Below are 22,173 nucleotides of genomic sequence, written 5' to 3' on the forward strand. Positions count from 1 at the left end.
TCTCTTCCACACCCATTTAAAAATATGAGGGGCGCCTGGGTGGCTCAGTCGGTTGAGCGGCTGACTTCAGCTCAGGTCACGATCTCACGGTCCGTGAGTTCAAGCCCCGCGTCGGGCTCTGGGCTGATGGCTCAGAGCCTGGAGCCTGCTTCCGATTCTGTGTCTCCCTCTCTCTCTGCCCCTCCCCCGTTCATGCTCTGTCTCTCTCTGTCCCAAAAATAAATAAACGTTAAAAAAAATATATGAATCACTATGGACTCATGGATTTTTGTTTTCCCTTCAGTGTTATAATCCATCAGTATGACTCTTTTGGATGTTCACACTATCCCACGTTTGGACAGTGGGAGCCTCTGGAAGTTGGCTCATATGTCCTCTTGACATGTCCTAATCAGTTTCACAGCACTTCATTACTTATACAAATAAACATGAAGGACTGAAAATAGGCAAATTAAAATCCCACCTATGAAAGCTAGAAAAAGAAAAGCAAAAGTGAATCAAAAGACAGCATAAGAAGGAAACAATAGAGATAAACCAGAAATTGAAGTCAAAAACAAACAAAAACTTGTGGAATAAATAAAACAAAATCCTGTGGGTTTTAAAAAATATATATATAATTAACAAAATAGACCACCAGTTAACCTAATTGAAAGCAAGGGCAAAGGGAAAGGAGAACACAAACATACAAAATAGGAAATAACAAGGGAGAAATAACTACTGAAACAGGAAACTAAAAAGTCATGAGACAGACTTCTTGGTATAATCTTTGATAAATGAATTTGAAGCCCTAGGTTCACTGGCTAATCTAGGCACCTAGAGTTTTCCACAGCTGACTTTCATAGAACAGAGAAAGCTATCAAAGAATTAGTATACACAAAGCAAAAGGCCCATACAGTGGCACACGGGAATTCCGAATTCCACCCTATCTCCAAAGACCAATACTATATAGATGATTCCAGACTCCAGAAAAAGGAAAGCACGAAGACAGTTTTTATAAAGCAGTTAAACATCGCCTCCTAAACTTGAGAAAGATAGCAAGGGCATGCGTACGTGTGGACATGCACGCGCGCTGCTCCACCGATACTCCTTCGCCCATCTCTTTGCTTTCAGACTTGGAATCACTCTTGTTTCAGTTGGGTTTCTTTGTATCTAGTGTAAAATCAGCCATTGCTCTGTGAGCCAATTTAAACATCTTTTTCTTTTCATAGAAGAGCTACCTATTGATATGACTGATGTGTTTGGTCTTAATTTTATCACATTACATTTTTGCTGTGTTTATTATATTTGCTGTACTTCATAGTCTATGCATTCCATTTTCTTCTAAAATATTTGCTTGGCATTTATAAAGTTTCATTTTTGTTCTAGTGGTTACCTTTATGCTAATACTTTCTTTTGCTTGCTTTAGTCTGTACTCAAGCTTCTACCATTTGGTTTGTCAGCTTATTTCACCCTTGGACTTCCACCTATTTCCTAACAATCAGTTTATTCTACTTCCCCCTTCTCACTTTCTCCTCCCATTATGTTCAGTTGCATTGTTTGTTCAGAATACAATATATATTCTTCTACCCTTATCATTACCTTAATTTTAGATTCTCAATTAAATATTTAATTACCATCGGTCCTTCTGCCAAAATGTCCTCAGTCATCTCTTAAATGGATGAAGCTTGTCTTCTGGTATACTCCTCAGGAAAGACTTATAAGTCTTGACTTCTTACATATTTAAGATTTTTTTAAAGATTTTTTTTAATAGCTTCAATCCTTGAAGGATGATAGCTTGTCTAGCTATAAAATACCTGTCTCATGTGTACGTGAGTACCTTGAAAACCCTACTCCCATTGTTGTTGTTTTGTCTGTTGCTGTTATAAGTCTGTTCCTTTTGCTTTATAGATGGCAGATCTTGGGGGTTGGGTGGTGGTAAGGAGAGGGTTGGACCCCTGAGAATTTTTCTTGTTCCATAAAGTCTCAAAGTTTACTGAGATGTATGTTAGAGTTGACCATTCTGGATCAACTTTTCCATACACAGTAGGCTCTTTCAATATTGTATTCAAGTCTTTTATTTATAGGAAGTTTTCTTGTATTACAGATTTAAATATATTAATTCTGCTCCACTATATTGTTTTTCTTCTTTGGCAGTCTCCAAATATATTTATGTTAGGCCTTCTTTGCTTAATTTCTGTATCACTTTCTCTTGGATTTATTTTCCTGCTTTCTATATTTAGTTTCCATTCTCTTACCTGTTTCATGACTTTCTTCAATGCCAAATGTATTTTCAGTTGAATCTATTCTCCTCTGGGTAACCTGTAATTCAGTCTTTATTTCTATGATAATTGTCTTTTTTCAATTTACTTCCTGAATTTAGTAGTTTCATTTCACAACTTCCAGTTTTTTGTCGATTTTGGTTCTAAGCTTTTAAATTTCTGATTCAAGCTGTTTTGTCTTCCAGTATTAAAGGGCATTTCCTTCAGGCTGGTGGTTTGTGTAACAGTTTTCTTCTGTTCATGGCGGTTTTGGGGAGGAGAATTTTCATTTATTGAAATGTTTTGATTTTCATTTTCTAGTTTCTTCCCATAGGAGTTCTGTATAAATGTCACCTGCCACCTTCTGTTTATCTTGTAGTGCCTTGTTCTTCTGAATCAGCAATACTACAGCCAGGTGTGAGGGTTTGGGGAGGCTTGCTAGAGTTCTTAGTTCAAGAGTGCCCTCTTCTGTCACTATAGTGAAATGATTATTTGGATGGGGGGGAGAGGATGGTTTATCTTCTCATCTTGTAATTCCTTCTTTCCACTTCTCATTTGTTACTTTCCCTTCACGACCAGGTCCCCAAAGAGCACCTCCTCCTTCTAAGTCACCTCCATTACCCTAGAAGCAATACTTTTCCAGAGCTACCATGTATTACCCTGTATATTTCAAGCCCCTCATTTTCGATTCTTCACGTAACCAGAGTTCTAGTTGCTAAGTCTCAGACCTCTTCTCAATGTGCCCCTGATTGAGATACGTCTTTCTCTTTCTAGGGGATGATTTTATCTATGTTCTGTCACCTCTAGCCCCCTGCACCTTCTAGTCTTTCCACACAAGTCTCTCTGATGGCGGCTCTGCTGGATTTGGTTGATCACCACCATGTAACTTGAAGTTTGGAGTATTCTGTCTACTGGATGTGGTAGTCATGGGTTATGAGTGGTTTTATTTGCACTCCTTGTTTATCTGTATAGGTTGTTTCTGCTATTGTTTTAATATAAGTGTGGAGAAATTTAGACTTAGGCAGTTGCCCTCATTTTACAGTAACCCGGAACTCCTCAGAAAATCTGCCATTGGGCAGATCTGGAAAAGAAAAGGGCGTGGCAAACCTAAGAAGGTCTCCGCATTATCTATCTCATCTACACTGTAAGGGTTCAAAGAATAAGGAAGAGACAAAATGAGATGGCCTTGAGGAAGGCTCAAAAACCCTCGTCCCAAGTAAATGGGGTAGCTTACCTGAGTAAGGTTCCACTGCAGCTGCTGAGCTGGCTGAACCCCATACATTGTCTGGGGCACAGCTGCCATGCCTGCCATGTAGCCAGCTTGCTGGGTGGTCATCATTCCATTTGGCACACCCATCATTGAAGCCTGCATGCCACCCATATAGCCTGCAGGCATGGCCATGGGGGCAACCATCCCAGAAGCTCCTGGCTGAGCTACCATGCCTACTGGAGGGGGCATCATGCTCCCCATTATGCTGTTAGGAGGTGTGACCCCAGGGAAGCTGGGGTAGGCTGTGGGATACGCCATCTGAGCTGGAGCCATGAACATTGCTGCCAAGAAAACACACACACAGATCGGTTTAAGAGGAAAGTGCACAAAGTCAATCTAAATTCTCACTGGCTACTCCTTTCCAGCTAGAATTTCTCAGTAGCATTTCTACTCAACTCAGAATGCTCGTTTACATAGCAAAGTAGATTCCCTACAAGGCTTGCGACAGCTTACCAGTGGGCTGCCGACTTAGCCGCTTTCTTTTTAGGGTCCAGGTCCAGACCTTGAGTCAGACTTCACACAAGTGTGACACCAGACCCCACAGGAGTATGGCTCTGAGTTACATTACTACCCATCTGCTGACACTTCGTAGCTTCACAAAAAAATGTCAGGTTCAGGTTTGTTTGCAGTATAACGTCCTGGCCCCCAAAGCAATTGCTCTCTGTTACAACAAATAATTCTTGCATAGAAGTCCTCTTGTCTCTATCTGGCATTTTGCCACCACCCCCATGAAAACTACCTTGGGCAGGCATTTGAGGTGTCTGGGATCCATACAGTGAAAGGATGGAGTCTTTTGAGAGCTGTTTCTTGCCTGTTTCTTCTGATTTGCTCCCTGGCTCTGGAAACAGGTTCAGGTTTTCAGGAACAGAGCCAGCACTCCCTGAAGTTGGCATGGAACCTACAACCTTAGGGCAAAGAGGGGAGGGGGAGAATTGGAATGGTCCTCACAGGGGTCTCGGTAAGGACCTCCCTCATCTCTCTGCCGCTTCTAACATCTGCAATAAGAATTCACGGCTCAAGTTAATAGCTTCCTAACATTCCTACCATACAAATATGTGAAAACACCGGATAGTTAAGTTCTGGTACAATTCTTTGATCTACAGAACAAATCTACAGATTTGGTGAAAAACAAACAAATAAAAACAACCTACAAATGATGCAGCCACAGAGAACGGAGTTTAGGTCCCAGCACGGCCATTTACTAGTCGCATAATGAGAGGCTAGTCACATAACGTTTCTGAATTCATGTTTCCTCATCAATAAACTACCTGTTTTGTAGGGTTGTGGTAAATATTTTAAATTATAAAAGAAATATGCAAGCTGATATACAAAATCACCTAGCACTGTGCCTGGTCCTAAGCAGGCATTCCACAGATGGTGGTCATTAACAGTTTCAAGTCTTTCAAATCTGCAAATTCTCTGGCAGTAACTCACGCTGAGGAGCTGACCTAAAGTAGCAGCCTTTATAAGGTGACACACCTTCAACAGAAGCCCACTCAAAGGACTCACTCTTTTGGGGCAGGAGACAAAATGGAATGAATAGTAATCTTGGGCTGTAACAGAGATGACAATATTAAGGGAAGAATCAAGAAATCAAGAAAACCGAAGTCCAATTCCACCAAGGAAGTATGACTTGGCTCCATTACCAAGTTATCAAAATTACCCTTTTCAAAATGCTCTTTAATTCGGAGGAGCCCACGTGACTCACCTTTCTGGAAACTGAAGAAGAGGGGGATGGAACAGAAGCCAAAAGATCTAAATCCTTCTCTAGAGTATTGCTGGTCTTACTATTTGCAATGGAGCAGGACACAGGAGCATCTGGAAAGAGAGATGAAAGCTAACCTGTAGCACTGCTCATTAAGTCCATGTCTTTCTTCTATTCTAGACGCGAAGCAGACAGAGTAGGCCTATGCTCCATCAGGGCCCTGGAAATCTAGGCTTCTGAAACCACCCAGCTTGGATGGGACCTCTCAAAAAAGACCTCACCCTATGTTCCCAGGAGCATGCCGGAGAAGCCTGCAGCCCAGCTATCAGGCACAGGGCAGCAGAAACCCAGGCCTGAAGGCTGTATTAGCACCACAGCAAACGGGCTGGCTGGCTCCCTTCCAGCTATGTGAGGGGTAAGGCTGTGTAGCTTTTATCTCTTTTTCAGAGATAAATGAAAATGAAAGGTACAGAAATTATAAACCTAAATAGCCAATAACCTAAATCAGCAGAAATGTACTAAAGTATAGCCATCAGATCTGTGAAAGGTAAAGAGTACTCTATTTCTGAAAGGGGCAGAACTGCTAGCTCAGGGTTTCAAAGGTTTGGAGAAAAATAAACACAGGTAATAATAGGCCATCTCAGAAACAGGCTGCACCTGAAAAATGAGAGGGCTGGGGCATGGCTCACAGGGGCTGCTTTAGTGAAGCCTGCTGACCTTTACTGAATGATTAGTATGTGCCAGGTAAGAGGCTAAGAGCTTGAGAGGCACTATCTCATTTAATCCTTCCAGCACTTTTGAAGTAGAGACTCTTATCATCTTTGCAGACACAGATTAGGAAAGTACTGTTCAGAGGTTAAGCAAACTACCCAGGGTCACATAGATAGCAAGTGGAGAGATGGACCTCTGACTCCAAAGGCCATGCTCTTAAACCACGACACTATACTGTCATTCTGAAAAGTGTAAACACTTCTTAGAACAACTGCTCAGACGTAAAACAACAGGAAAAACACGAGAGAACAATCTAAATGATGAAGACACAAACTGAAGAATCCCATCTCCACCTATCTTCCCAGGGTGACTGAGAACTCATCATAATTTGTAAGATTATGGGAGTGGAAAAGTCTGACTTTTTTTTAAAGTTTATTTATTTATTTTGAGAGAGAAAGAAAGTGTGAGTAGTATAGTAATCTTGGGCTGGAGGGGGGGGGTGGAGGGGTGGAGAGAGGGAGAGCTCTGTACTGCCAGCACAGAGCCCCATGTGGGGCTTGAACCCACAAACCACGAGATCATGGCCTGAGCCAAAGTCAGATGCTTAAACGGACTGAGCCACTCAGGCGCCCCGAAAAGTCCGACTCTTACCAAGGCCCAACAAATCCATGACAGGTGCTGAGGATTTCGGGGAGCTTTTCCGAGGTAGCTGTGGATCTTCTTTTTTCTGTGGCTAAGGTGAAAATATGTTAAAGAAAGAAATAAGTAGGTGTTTTTGAAATGCTTTTTTCCCCCCCTCTTCACTGTAAAGCCACAGGTATTCTTGTGGTATGGCTGCTGTTATTCAAAGGGTTACCAAAGAAACAAAACTCAGGAAGTGTCAGGTGAAAGAATCAAGTCAGGAAGTACGAGTGCATGAACCAAGCCTAAAGTGAAAAAAATATCGTCTGTGCTTGTTTGGCTTTCTGAAACCAAGACAACCACAGACCAGGAGGTCCAACCAAAACAGCAGGTTTGGGTCCCAGGAAAAGCCAAGAACAAAGGTGTCTGATGGTGTAAGAGCCAAGAGCCAACAAATCTCCCAGTGATTAGAAAACCTTTGATACCAAAAGGGAGATCAGTTTAAAGATTACCTAATTCACTCTGCCAATATCATTAATGACTCTGTTCTGCAGGCAGTGCGACTCAGAGTGATGATAAAAGACTCTTCCTTAAGCAAATAGTAAAAAGTCCTCTCTCCCAAGATTCCAAGCTCTTACATTAGGGTATCTACTACTACAGCCACAACGTCCTGTGAAAGAAGAAAGGTGTCTACTTCAATATGACAGAGCAAGAATACAAGAAGGAGTGCAATGGATTAGTACGGCCAGGCTTCTGGACTGTTCTTAACTGCAACAGGAAAATGAGGCAGAGAGGGTCTAAAGAGAGAAGGATTAATGTAGCATCTGCTCAGAAGGTATCACATAGCCTAGGCATTCCGGCATGGAACGTGCCTCCTGCTCAGAAGGGCAGATGCAGTTCCCAAACTCCCAACCAGCCCCAAGGAGAAGAGTCACGGAGCAGCTGAGGCAGCAAGAAGGCAATGGGAAAGCAGCAGAAATGGCAGCAGGCAACTAATGTAAATGTGGAGCCCTTGGGCCCCAGGAAGAGTGGTGCAGTATGCTATCAACCGCACCCCACCCACCAGAAGGCCACCCTCCAGAGGCCCTCCCCTCCACATGTAAACACACCTGAGGTCATCCACCCAGTGCAAAGACTTTCCCACTTACCATTTTAACTTTCTCAAAAACAACAGGTTCCATTTTTTTCTCTGGAGCTGGTTCACTCCCTCTTTTCCACTTGTCATCTTTTTCTTTCTATAATGATTTAACAAAACAAGACAAAGAACACACGTGACTAATAGTTTGAAAATTATAATTCCAAATGTGCAAAAAGGACACAAAATATTCCTGTTGAACGGATGCAGAGTCTGACAAACTTGGGGGTTTCTTCATATGGGGCATGAGAGCTGGCCTCTTCCACATTAGCCTTAGTGCTGTAAGAGACATCTTTCACATGCCATTAAGTACCTCCTCATTCTGTCTAACTCATTTGTGACTCCTGAACTGTGAGTCTAGGCTATCTATAGAAGTTAAAAACGTTTTACCAGTTTGCTGCCCCTTTGTGACTCAAGTTTAACTTGCTCATGCTTGGAGGGGAGCTGCCTCACCTTGGTACAACAGTGAATAAGTTCATGTTCATCTTACTTGACATATATCCTTTGTGATTTTATTTTTTTTTAATGTTCATTTATTTTTTAGAGAGAAACAGAACACAAGTGGAGAAGGGACAGAGAGAGAGGGGGACACAGAATCCGAAGCAGGCTCCAAGCTCCAAGCTGTCAGCATAGAGCCTGACGCAGGGCTCAAACCCACGAACTGTGAGATCATGAACTGAGCAAAGTTGGATGCTTAAACAATTGAGCTACCCAGGCACTCTCTCCCTTGTGTTTTTAAATTCAATCATAAGTCTTCCCAGTCTTTATCTCCTTTTTTAAAAGTCAGGAAATAAACTGTAATTTCAAGCTTAAGGATTTTTAAATTCAATCATAAGTCTTCTCAGTCTTTATCTCCTTTTTTAAAAGTCAGCAAATAAACTGTAATTTCAAGCTTAAGGATTAGGGAAACAAAAATCAAGGAAATAAGGCAAAAAAAAAAAAGAGCAAAAGGATTAAAGTATCCCTTTTAGGGTGTCCTGAATAAAACCAAAAGCACTTCAAAAATAAAAGATCAGAATGTCTCAGTTTCTGTTACTTCCAGAGGCAGTTTCATAATGCTTTCATAGACTGTAATGTTATTAGTCACATTTTTAACAGCAAATAAATGTTGTCACATTTTTAACATTTAAATGCAAAAAAACAAAAACAAAAACAAAAAAAACAAACCACAGAGTAAACTTAAGACAGGCGTATAAAAGGAAGTACATTTAAAAAAAATGTTCAGCCTTGCCTGTGATCAAAAAATGAAGTTTAAAATACTTTTTTGAGAGGAGAAAGATCTCAGTAATACCTAATGTTGATATGGATGAACTAGCCCTCTTACATGACGCTGAGAACAGAGTATAAAACAGTACAACTTCTGGAAAGTATACTAGCAAAAGGAGGAAGAGACAAATACTGAAGCCCTTCAACCTAGATAATACCATATCTTGTAACGTATCTTAAGAAAATAATCTAAAATATGGAAATATAACTCTATGCAGCAAGAAGTTCACCCCAGAATTATCTATGCTGAAGGAAAATTTAAACAATCTCTCTTGTCTCCTATATTGTCTCTTCCACAGAAGGAAAATGGTAAAATATACTGTGAGCTCGTTACTCACTGAAGGATGTAACAATTAAAAGCTATGAACACTATATAAGTACATAAAAACATATGATATGCTAAATTGAATGAAAATAGTAGACAATCTATATAACTATTATAATTAGGCCTCCAGAAAGTAACTACATAGGAAAAAGGAGGGAACACACCAAGGTGACAATCATTGGTAAAGATAAGAGTAGGCATAGATGTTCCACTTCAATTTTCATATTATCTGTAATATGATATTTTAATCACAAAAGAACACGTGTGGCTATGTCTGTTCCATACATGGTGCAATGTTTTAATACAGAACACTTAATTTCTCAAAGTTAAAAATTCTTTCTCTGTCCATTTAAAAATAATACTCTTTAATTAACAGAACCACTTTCTTTTCAACTTGATACTGTCTTCACTTAGCAAATATTAATTCTTGGCATATAAATCTTCACAAGGATATTTTTAAAACTAAGTACATCAAATAAAAAATTTTTGGAAGAGATTTTTGGTAAACAGGAGGTATTTCCTTCCTAAGTGAAAACATTCCGTGATTAAAATGGGCTGTTTACATGGGTACAGTACAGCAGCAACATAATTATGAATGAACACTATCTTCATACGGCCACTCTTCCCTCCTCCCCCATCTTCTGGATTGTCTCAGATACTCTTTTCTGACCTTGTATGATTTCTTATCTTTTGGTACAATTAACAGAGCTAAGCAGACCATAGTTTTCTACAAATAAAAGGAGATGTGTGCGCTTTGGTTCCAAACTCTTTTTGATGATGCCATCCAAGCTGTGGCTATACACTGGGTTAATTCTTTCTTGAAACAGTTAGGATAAATTCCAGGTTCCTTTTCTGGATGACCACAAGTAAGAGTCCCTCACACTGAGTTCAGAAGGAATCATCTTTACCCAACTAAATGTATTACCTTGCACTTCCCTGCCTACATTGAAACTCACCTACAAGTTGATGGCCCTTTTCACACAAACCCAAAACATCAATCTGGAGTATGTTCCAATTAGTTTGACTTTAAATTGCCTGGAAGGACTTAGAGCCCTGTGAAAATTTAAGTGATTTCACAGGCTAGTACATCCCCCATTAAAATGTAAAACTAGATAGATGATAGATAGATAGATAGATAGATAGATGGATAGATAGATAGACAGACAGACAGACAGACACAGACAGGGCTCGTGCGTGCGAGAGCTGGAGAATCCCATACTCTCTTCTCTATACTTCTGCAAAGAAATAGTCAATTATTCCTAAGCAAATTTACTGTAGAATCTTGTCAAAAGTTTTTTTAGGTCTAAATAATTATATTGGTTCTCCTTTAGCTGTCATTAGACCTATCTTCTTCTTCCAGAAACCATGCTGTATTTCCTCCTGTATATTATACTTGCCCTAGCTGTCAGACATCATATTTGATTCTAACCACATGCCTAGGATGGAAAGCGAGCTTGGCAACCAGAAGTTTCCTCCTAAAACCCTTCTCAGGAACAGGGTCCCACTGGCAATTAGCCCATCAACACACTGGAAATACATGCTGGCCAAACTGAAGAAAAACTCTGGTGATTTCATTAATTTTGTTGACGTCATTTACAGAAAAAAATGCATATATACACACACATGTTTACACATATTATTGTTTGATCTAGTATGCCTAATATGTCCATTTGAAGAAACAATTTGGAAGTGGGAATCACTAACACCTAAATACAGATCAAGGCAAAGAACTCACTAATGATTTGCCCTATCTGTCCCTGATGCAGAAGTCTGCTCCATATTTCATGGTCTTGACCCAATAATTGGTTTTTTTCTACTTTTTAAAAATGGCTTTGGAGTATTTCAGTGGCTCTTCTCAAATTCTTCCCTGGCCTGATTAATAAGCACACTACTCATTATGAACAAAGCTTGATAACCAACCCTAAAGGCATTGATGTCCAAACTTCGGTCCATGTATTTCTTCTTCTCATATTTATCTCGAATAAATCCCTCGACAGCTCTGCAGAAAGCTTATTAAGGATAAGTCAAACAAATCTTTCCCACAGTATGACTACAATAGGTCAATCTGTATTCAGTGTAATGTTGTTCTCCCCTCTCCCTCCTGCCTGGTTTCTCCATATGGTTCCTGTTTCTTCACATGCAGTTTCCCTGACCAAAATCTTACAATGCCTCCTTCACCGTTACTGCCATTTCCTATGACTTTCCTTCAGGGTAATGATAGCAGCAAATGGGATTATTCTTCACATGGACATCAGAGGAACCTGTGGCTCTTCTAGAATACTGGTACAGCAGTCAATTATCTATTTTAAAACGCTTAGGTCAATAGGCCTTAAATAAAGGCAACTGAGTGCCCTTAAAGCTATTAACTCTTGTGCCCCACTACCAGATTCTGCTGCATATCTTTTGCAGGGCCCCAAATCTACATTTTAACAGGTTCCTACTGCACCCAACGAAAGGAAAAATTCTAGTGAGACAGTCTACAAACCACATTTGAGAAGCACTGCCTTTAGGGGGTTTGGTGTTGTGAGTAGGGTGCTATCCCCTGTTGACAGGGGAAGAAGGTTATTGATTAGCTGGTCAGTAACAGTTAATTCTTTCACATAGGACACAGAAAAGGCATTTACAAATGAATGGTAGTTTTACTGATTCAATACAGCACAGTAATCTACTCTTTTCAGCACACAATAGTTTCAGAGATGCCAAGACTATCAGAGATATCACTTTGTGGGAGAATTCAGTGAACTACTGCAGTCTTAATTCTTGAATGAATCTTCCCCATGTGACAGCACCATTCCGACATCGGAAAGTACACATATGCTTTTTGTATGTGTTGGTGGCAGGAGAGAAGAAAGAAAGACTTTGACTAAACCACATGGAGACGGCCCAGTCAGATCATGGGGCTTGAGTCTTGTGTGACTTTCCCCAAACACCAAAATACCACTCAGCCTTCTAAGTTGCTCCAAAAAAGATACGGGTCTATTTGAGGTCGCCGAAAAGTCTCAGGAAGATAGGCTTCATAGAGTCGGTTTGCCTTTCCATTCCCCATCTCTTGCATGCACTGCAATCAAAGAGATGGGGACACATGGAATGTCAGATGAGAAAAGAACTGGAAAACTCACCCAACTGCAGCATTTTACAACTGAAGGACCAACCAAACAATGGCAGAACCAAGATCTACGTGCATACCTGATTTCCAGAACACCATTCTCTCCACTGCCAACCATTTGCTCCCATGGTTGTCGTTCCCACCCCCCTCCCCGAGTTCTTTTTCTTGAAAGATTCATCTGACAAGATGCATTTAATTCAGTAATAATTCAAGATCCCATTTGAGGGCCCAAGACACATAACTACCAATCAAAATGTCCACTTGATAGGCAATAATCAGTACCGAATCAGGCAGGCAATAATTGGGCAATAACTACAATTCTGAGTTTATACTATTAATTAATCCATTCAGCTTTATTACCAATAAATGTGTTTCCCATGAGGCCTTTGAAATAGATTCCTTAGCACTTGTGAGGGACAAATCCCAAGAGTTTTTAAATCTTCAAATTCCCAAATACCTCTATGGCATGTAATTTCCTCCATAAGATAAAATAAAGTGTAACTGAAAAATATAACTAATCTTTTAGACTTTTACTGAATCAATAAAAGCAGTCTAATTTCTAAAGCCATTTTCTGGTTAAGAATAACCTCTTATTTCTATTGCCAACTTTAGCAACTGTTTTCTTTAGATCCTTTCTCCCCCTCTCCACCCCCCCAAAAAAGAAAAAAACAATTTAATTACGTTTAAAAGTTTCAAAGCAGGAAGAAAATAGACAACAATGAAGCCATATCACGGTGCAGATCTTAAGCCATCTAGTCTCACTAACTTAAGTATCTCATCCCCAGCCCACCAACCTAACAGCAAGCAAGATTTGCATAGACATTTTAGCAATAAAATATTGTAAGTCTAGAAGTTGGAGGGTGTGTGTGTGTGTGTGACTATCTAAAACTACAAATGTTAGATCTGCAAATGCTAGGGGTCTCATAAAATAATCCAAAGATCCCCTTTATACCTTGGGGATATACCCATGGGATCCTAGACCATAGACTATGTTTTGAAGAAAGTAAAATATAAGTAGAATAACTTGTATCTTAACTATAAAGATTACAAATTTCTCTATTAAGGTATAAGAACTTGACATACGTGTTTGACAACTAAATTTTCCTTTATTTTCACCTTTGTGCCCAGTCTGACTGAAATTCATCTGGAACTGCTCTTACATGGAAATATGAGAGCAGCTGACATACTGTTGGGCTATTTAAGTACCTGAATCTGCTCTTGAGTCCACTGGTCGAGGTTAACTGATTTTACCCTGGATATGTGCACCCCCAGATTCCTGTGGATTCCGGCACATCGAATGCAGATGAATACACCAATGTTCCAGGAGGCCCATCGTGGCCCTGTGAAGGTCGAGAACAGGGCATTAAAATACAAATTAAAACAACATTCAAGGCCCAAGCTGGAATATTTAGATTATCAGGCATTTCTGCTAGAACATAAATGAGAGAATTGTTACCACATTCACCTTTTTTTATTGATTTTGTTCACTTCTCCGTGGATCGACACTTTTTTTTTAAGTTTAGTTTAAATTTAAGGGTACAGTACAGTGTTTTTTTAGTACATTCACACAGTTGTGCAACCATCACCACTATTTAATTCCAAAGCATTTCAATTACCCAAAAAGAAATAAACTCCTTAACAGGCACTCCCCATTTCCTCTCAACTCCTCCCCCCCCCCCCCCCCCCCCCCCCCCCCCCCCCCCGCCAGACCCCTGGCAACCACAAATCTCTTTCTGTCTCTATAGATCTGCCAATTCTGGATATATTATGTAAGTGGAATTATACAATATGTGGGCATTTGTGTATGGAGTGGCTTTGTACAGTGTCTGAGAACATGACTGTTAGAATGCAGAGTTACTTATACTGTTACTTATATAAAAAATATCCCAGGGGAAAAGTGCAAATTCATGTCACATTCTATTTAGTAGCTTACATGAATAACCTTCTCTCAAGAAACTTTTCAATGGTGGTGGGGGCTGGATTCAATTTTCCTACTAGGAAAAAAGATACAGACATGCCATGCCAGCCCAAGTCTCAACCTGAAATTTAAAACTTTATTATCTTCCCTTCCCCACCAGGCCTATAAAATATGCATCCTGATTAACTTAATAGCATCCTTCCCCTTCGAGCTGATGTCCCTACTTTACCCAACTACACAATTATCTCAATTCAAGACTGTCAAATAATAAAGATGCTTATTGCAATAAAAAAGAAATCTCAGATATAAGTTTTAATAAAAAGAACTTGCCAACTTTGCTCATCCTAATAATCACTCTAGAAAATCATCAAACTCCTCTTTATAATTTTTATACAGGAAAGAAACAACTTGCTTTTATATGATACCCGCCAAAAAAATTACTGAAAGTCACTAATATTTCTTTCTCCGTCATTCCACTAGAAGAAATTTGCCACATAAAATAAGCACGCTATCCCAGTTAGAGGTTGCATTGAAGAGTGAAAAGACACTCACTGATTTTTTACAGAGATAAATGGGGCCTGTGTTTGGAAGAACCAAGGGCACCAGACTTCAATTCTGCCAGACACAATCACTTGGTTGGTCTGCAGGTTTTGACAGCAGGGTTAAAAAAAAAATTTTTTTTTTAATGTTTATTTATTTTTGAGAGAGAGAGACAGAGTGCAAGTGGGGAAGGGTCAGAGAGAGAGGGAGACACAGAATCTGAAGCAGGCTCCAGGCTCTGAGCTGTCAGCACAGAGCCCATCATGGCTGGAACTCAAAAATCATGAGATCATGACCTGAGCTGAAGACGGATGCTTAACTGACTGAGCCACCCAGGCGCCCCTGACAGCAGTTTTAATGAAGCAATGCTAGAATCATATGGCAGAAAATTATTCTTAGAAATCTGAATTCACCATTATTATAAATAAGAATGTAATTTCTTTATAGCATTCAGATATTCTGAAAAATACTACAAATGCAGAAAGCTCAAATCCTCCCTATAACCACCAGGTGGTGTTCTCTGCCTGAGATTTTATCCCAATAACGTCTTAACTGCTATTATCTTGATAGGCTCAGATTTATCTTCAGCCCCTTGAAACCCCTAGATTGATTTGCATAGTAGGCCTGCCATATAGTTAACACACACAAATCATTAACACACATCTTTCAGTGGCAGGGAGCTATATAAAAACAAAATGAAAAGCCTAAACAGATGTGAATGTGGTTTCTTAAGGGTGTGGTGTGTCTACTTTGGTGTATAGTTTTTATAAAGGAATTCAGATAAAATTTAAGTTATATAGGATTAAAAATGGGACCAAGGGTGCTTGGGTGACTCAGTCAGTTGAGCATCTGGCTCTTGATTTGGGCTCAGGTAATGATCTAAGGGCGGTGAGATCAAGCCCTGCGTCGACTTTGCACATGCACCCACTTTCTCTCTCAAAAAAAAAAAAAAAAAACCAAAAAAAAAAAAAACAAAGAAAAAAAAAAAAACAAAGAAAAAGAAAAGAAAAAGGGGGACCAAAAGCTAACATTTCATGTTTCTTTACCATTTTCTCTTTGCTCTAGATTCTAGAACTAATGACGAGATAGTTAAAATATATTTGTTTCCTAACACAATCAAAAGCCACAACACTAATTAAAAGTTAGCTGTGGAATGTTCTGCCGTTTGCTTCCTGGCTCTAAGTCCAGAGGGTGATTCCCAATCATCTAAGTCACTGCCACTGCTGTGGACTTTCTCCAGCTCTCATTCCAGAGTACGTAAAGTCCTTTTGCCTCTGAGGAATACATTACCGAGACCTGATACTCTGGAGCCACTGACGAGGCCTCAGTACAGAGACAATAATAATTAATGCAGGCAATAATATTTTCATGAAAGTCAGAGGACAGCCTCCTCTTCTCCCCTCCCACATTTCTCCATAACCTTTTCCCAATGAAATAGTAACAGTTCTAACTTGGCCACTCAGCATCCTTTAGTGTTCAGCCACTAGATTTACTAATCAATAACTGCATGCTCCATAAAAGATTATGAAATTGCAGAAGAGGAAAAGACAAAAGACAAAAGTTACTTTATATGGCTGAAAATGTAGGGGAAAGGTGTCGTTATTAAAAGTACAATCTATACAGCCAGAAAAAACTTTGGTTTGAATGTCAGCTCCATCAATTATTAGCTGTGCAGCTTTCAGAGATAATTAAATTTTCTAAGCCTCAGTTTCTTCATCTGTAAAATGTGTATCTCACAGAATACAGACGGACAATATGAGAGAGCCCCACGTAATAACATGGTACAGAATGAGATTTCCAGAACCCATCTCCCACTCATCTTCACTGTAAAGGCTGGGTAACTCATTCGTATACATATACGAACACTATGCCCCATCACAGAATGCTTCTTTTTAGACAGGAATATGAGTTCCAGTCCTAAAATGTCAGAACCAAAATTGACTGACTAAATACCCCAAAGAAGAAATCTACCCTGGATCCCATTTCAAATCTTCTAAAACACATGAAATTTTAACCAGCTTCATCTCCCTGAAAATATTCTTTGAAAATACGCTATCTAAACCCCCACCTATTCCCCTTCTCTGCTTGACTCCCCCACTCTGCCTTTGTGCCCACACATGTCTTCATGATACATGCAAAGGCCCAAAACTGTCAACCCGACACGCTTGGATTCCACAGTACCTGGTACTGGTGCTACCAAGGCCTGCCTACTTAAATCTGGTAAACTTCATTGTTCGATACACACTGGTCATGGCAATGAAGGAGAAAATACAAAAGATACCACTCCGAAGTTGAAAATGGAGAGAGACTCTGAGAGGCAATATTCCGAACTATTGTGAAAACAAACAAAATAGAAAAGCAATATAAATTGATAGTAATTAGCACAACACAAGAACAAGGTCATGGATAAGTGAACATATTCCACAGGTGCTTCACAGCAGACTCTGGAAGCATTAAACAGTGTTAAAATTAAATGCAATCACTCTGCAATAAGCAATCATGAAAATTTAAAAAGTATATGAATTTGGTTGATCTACCAAGAATTTGACTGTAGTTGGTACTAGGCCAGTATCAGGGAAATCTAGGTTTACACTGACTAGTTGCATGTGTTTTGACAAGTCTCTCTAGGGCTTATGTTTCCATTTGTAAAATGGAAAGCATGTAATTAAATACTATTTACGTTCAACTACTGGACAGGTTCTACATACCAACTACTGCTGCCCTGCTGTAAATTTCTTTTGCTACTCCAACTTCCCCCACCACCAAAGCTGCTAGCCTTAGTGGGTTCTGGGCTTGAGAAGTCAGCAGAGAGAAGAAAACTAGAATTACAGATAGCTTGAAGCTACTATTATGATAATTACAGCTTGTTGATCTCTAACCTATAGAGTTCCAAACAAATAAATATTGAGCAAAAGAAAAACACACTGAGTGCTTGGGTGGCTCAGTTGTTAAGCATCTGACTTGGGCTTAGGTCATGATCTCACGGTTCATGAGTTCAAGTCCCACATCAGGTGAGCACAAGCCCCACTTTGGGTGACCCACGCTTCTCTCTCTCTGCCCCTCATGCGATTCTCTCTCTCTCTGCCTCCCCCCCCCCAAAAAAAGAAAAACACACTAATAAATTGATGGCTACCCATAGGGAGACTTGTCAGCATCACGGAACTGTTGAAAAGCTCTTCAACAGGAAGGGTCAAGGAAAAGAAAATCTCTTTCATCTTACTCCATCCAAGCCCTGTTGAATCTACCCTGGAAACTCCCTGAATCTATCAATCTCTACCTAAACCTATAAGCATTCATTCTTGGAGCATTATTTGCTGAGTACCTACTATGTGCCAAACACTCTGCCTACCTAAGTACTAGGGATACAAAGGCAGAGACAGTACAGATGAGATCCCCAGATTCAAAGAGCTCACAGACTAATTGGTCTCCAGCCTCCCGCCAGAATAAACTTTCTTTAAAAAAAAAAAAAAAATGTTTATTTATTTATTTTGAGAGAGTCCTTATTTTGAACATTCCTCCCCACCTCCTTGCAAATGAGCAGGGGAGGGGCAGAAGAGAGAGGGAGACGGAATGTGCTGTCAGCGCAGAGCTGGACTGGGCTCTAAATCATGAACTGTGAGATCATGACCTGAGCCAAAATCAAGAGTTAGATGCTTAACGGACTGAGCCACCAGGCACCCCAGAATCTTTCTAAAACTTAAACCTGTACAGATCAGAAGCCCGAATATTAACTTTACACGTGTCTCATATATAGGTGTGAAAATGTAAACTGGTGCAAATTTTCTGAATGGCATATTCCAAACTGAGCTCTCAGTCTTGACACAAAACCTGCTCTTCCTCCATCCTTCTTAGGGTCTTAGTCAGTTACACCTCCACCCATTCAATTGCATCAGTCAGAAATGTACACTTTTCTCCTTCTATCCCCATATCTACATCATCACCAAGATCAAAATATCTTTCAGTTCAGTATCCCTTCTCTTCATCGGCAACCCTATTTCTCTAATACAAAGTCTCCAGACTGCCTGGACTGGTGCAATAACCTCCTGATGCCTCCCCACTTTTATGTTCTCTTCTCCTCCAGCCCCAAACCAAAACCATTCTCCACAAAACAGCCAGCTTGAACTCTTAGAGAAGCAAAAGGGACCTTTTGTAAAGGGCCACATAAAACCCTTCTGTGAAAGGCTTCCCTCTCTCACTGTGGGATTAAACAACAAAATCCTTAACATGGTCTCCAAAGTCCACGTGATCTGGCCCACGCCTACTTCCCCAGTCTGTCAACTCCAATACCAGTCTTCTTTCATTTCCTCAAAGCACCAATACATTCCTTACGTGGCTTTTGGCCTTTACACACTGACCCCACTGCCTAAAAAGCTCTCTCCCCAACCACCATCTGCCACTTATAGCCTGGTCAACTCCTGTATCTACCAAAGATCTCAGCTGAAAAGTTTCTTCCTCAAAGGAACTCCTCGGCCTCCCAATCAAAACCAGAGAATAATCTCTCTTCCATCTTTTCTTCTGGTTTTAGCATTTTATTACAGACAGTGTCAAACACACAAAAGCAGAGTATAATTAACCACCACCTTCTGCAATTATCAACCTCTGGCCAATGTCTTTTCAGTTATACTCCCACACACTTTCCCTTTCTCCCAACCGTGGAACATTTTGAAGCAAATCTCAAATATTATACCATTTGATCTGTACATGATTTGGTGTAAGTCAGTAAAAGATAAGGACTTTTTAAAGATTATAAACCTTCATTTACCCTTTAGTTTCTTAAGCTGTACAACATTTTGTCATGTTTTTATTTGTGCAGCTGTGTACCACCTCTTTTCCACTAGACTGTAAGTGCCACAAGAGCAGACAGCAGATAATATTTTAATTTTAATATTTTAATATGTAAAATACCAAAAGATATTTTTTTCTGGGGAGTAGCATTGTGAAATATCTATTTCCTTCTCTATATTTGTATGTACTTGCTGAATGGTTTGCAATGAACCTGTGTTACTTCTGTGATGAGAAAGAACAGTACAGGTATTTTAAAAACAGCACAGCCACCCATGCCTCCTTATTGGCTGCAAGAGAGGTTGAAACTCCTTAACATGACAGATAAAGCCCTCTAAAAGCCTGTGCTTTATACATGCTGAGGAAATCATCATTCTGAAATTTGCCATGCGCTCACACCTGTTTGCCTACACCATTCTTCCTACCTGGAATGGCTTTCTTCTCATTCCCTGCTTCACAAACTTCAAATCCAGTCCAATGCCACCTCCTCTGTGAAGCTCTCTAATGGAATAAATCTCGACCTTATTTATGGCTAATAGTGTCTATGTACTTTGCTCTTCTAATACTCAATATCTTATTATAGCTAGTTGCTTACGGTCTCTCTTGCCCTAAATAGAATGTGAGCTCTAAAAGGCAAGGACCACACGCCTTCATCATTTACCCCAAATACTTAGCACAATGCAAGCAACCAGTGTATCCAAAACTAATATTTTTTTAAATGAAGTCATCAATAAGATAAAAGTAATATAATTTTTTTTCCTGTTTTGCAAAATGAAGGTAGCTCTTTTCAAACACCTTAAAGGTGAAGCTACCACACAGAAAAGGGATTAAGTTACTTTGGTGAGGCTCCAAAGGCAGAGCTAGCACCAGTGAGTAGAAGTGGATTTTAGCACACTCTGGGGAAGAGTTCTGAAACAATTAAGGCTGTGTGAAAACAAATGCAGCCTATCCTGAAATGGCAGAATCCAGTTAAGTGCAGGTGTTCAAGCAGAGGCTGGATGATCCTTTCTCAGGGACGCCACAGACATGATCCCTGCATGATCTCTTCCACTATCACAGTTCTATTAGCTGATTTGTAGGTAACGGTGGGGTTCCTTCCTGCTTGGCATTCAATGGTTCTGAAAATGCAACATGAGATAATCAATTTATGAAGATGTTAAGGCTCGATGAACTTAAAGAACTGAGTCAAATTCAGTTCACGGAGCTTGTGACCGGCACTGAAAACTGGTTTGAATGTGATACACACGTGAGGAAGAAGCCAAATCAACAAACTCTGGTTTGAAAACAGGTTATTTCTCTTTGACTTGGCCTGTCATTAACTCCAACATGAAATTTGGGAGGCAAAGTGATGAAGATGCAGTGATTGTTTTAAGAACAATTCTAATGATAGTTACCTCATTTCCACTCACCATATCCCTTCACCCCCTGTTTCACTACGAAGAAGAATACACAGAAAGGCCAGTGCTTCTTGGAGAAATTAAGTAAGTCTGCTGAGAGGTATGTCTACCAGCCTATTTTCACCTATACAAGAGAGAATTCACTTAGTTCCTTGTTCCAAAATAACAATAAACAGTAACTTTGAACTTCTGTAAGCACGAACATTTTAAGGAACCAGCACATCAGAACAAGGGCTTACTCAATCAACCTCTGCTCTCAGAATGTTCTGCAAGAGAAGTTCCTTTCCATCTGGTCTCTCTTGCAAGAATGTTGTTTCCTTTTTTCAAAATGAGACACCATTCACATTCATATATTTGAAAGAAAAACGGAAGTTAAGCTTTTTAAATGTTTGAGACAAAGCAAATTTAAACATTTCTGAGCAATTAGAGAATAAAGGTAAATAGTCCCCAAGAAATGTTAATTTGGGAAATCCGAGGTAGAAAGAACCTCAGAAGTCACTAAGTCTAAGCCCTCACTGAATGTGGGCAATCCTTCTTCAGGTGACCACCTGGGTCATCCTTGAACAACTCCAGTGCTAAGTCAGTTATATACCATTTCAAAAGACAGTCACTTTTACTGTTAGACGGCACTCATTATTAGAGATGCCTTATACTGAGTCCCATTATTCTGCATTTTTATCTCCTGGTGCTACATCTACACTCCTCTCATATTTACATAAAATAACACGGTATGCAAGATAAAGACGTGCAAGATATGGGGCGCCCGGGTGGCTCAGTCAGTTAAGCATCTGACTTCCGCTCAGGTCATGATCTCACAACTCGTGAGTTCGAGCCCCATGTCAGGCTCTGTGCCGACAGCTCAGAGCCTGGAGCCTGCTTTGGATTCTGTGTCTCCCTCTCTTCTGCCCCTCCCCTACTCCCACTCTGTCTCTCTCCATCAAAAATAAATAAACATTGAAAAAAAAGACACGCAAGATAAAGACAGAAGTTTGGAGATTCTAGTAGAAGATAGCAGCTGTCATACACTCAACCAAAATATGAGATAAGTGAACCAACTCAACTCAGGACATCAGTGATAAAACAGAGACAGCAATCAGCTTGCTATGACATCAGTGGAGATGAAGCAGAGCAACATTATCCTCCTACCAGGTAACCAGAAAAAG

At 40.1% G+C, this 22,173-nt stretch overlaps 1 protein-coding gene across 5 annotated transcripts in view; it reads right to left on the minus strand.

The window, feature by feature from the left end:
* SMAP2 (small ArfGAP2) overlaps positions 1 to 22,173 on the minus strand; it is a 59,638-nt gene that overhangs the window by 7,877 nt on the left and 29,588 nt on the right. For 4 of the 5 annotated variants that reach the window (XM_049618704.1, XM_049618703.1, XM_049618707.1 and 1 more), the window contains exons 2-9: positions 13,580 to 13,713; positions 12,240 to 12,325; positions 11,188 to 11,266; positions 7,690 to 7,776; positions 6,572 to 6,653; positions 5,213 to 5,322; positions 4,244 to 4,409; positions 3,469 to 3,785 (exon numbers count right to left, since the gene is read on the minus strand). In XM_049618704.1, the coding sequence (XP_049474661.1) occupies positions 3,469 to 3,785; positions 4,244 to 4,409; positions 5,213 to 5,322; positions 6,572 to 6,653; positions 7,690 to 7,776; positions 11,188 to 11,266; positions 12,240 to 12,325; positions 13,580 to 13,713 (1,061 nt within the window). The remainder of the gene's footprint in view (positions 1 to 3,468; positions 3,786 to 4,243; positions 4,410 to 5,212; positions 5,323 to 6,571; positions 6,654 to 7,689; positions 7,777 to 11,187; positions 11,267 to 12,239; positions 12,326 to 13,579; positions 13,714 to 22,173) is intronic. The other variant, XM_049618705.1, reaches the window with a different exon arrangement.

Source organism: Panthera uncia, assembly GCF_023721935.1.
Source record: "Panthera uncia isolate 11264 chromosome C1 unlocalized genomic scaffold, Puncia_PCG_1.0 HiC_scaffold_4, whole genome shotgun sequence".
NCBI classification, from domain to species: Eukaryota; Metazoa; Chordata; class Mammalia; order Carnivora; family Felidae; genus Panthera; species Panthera uncia.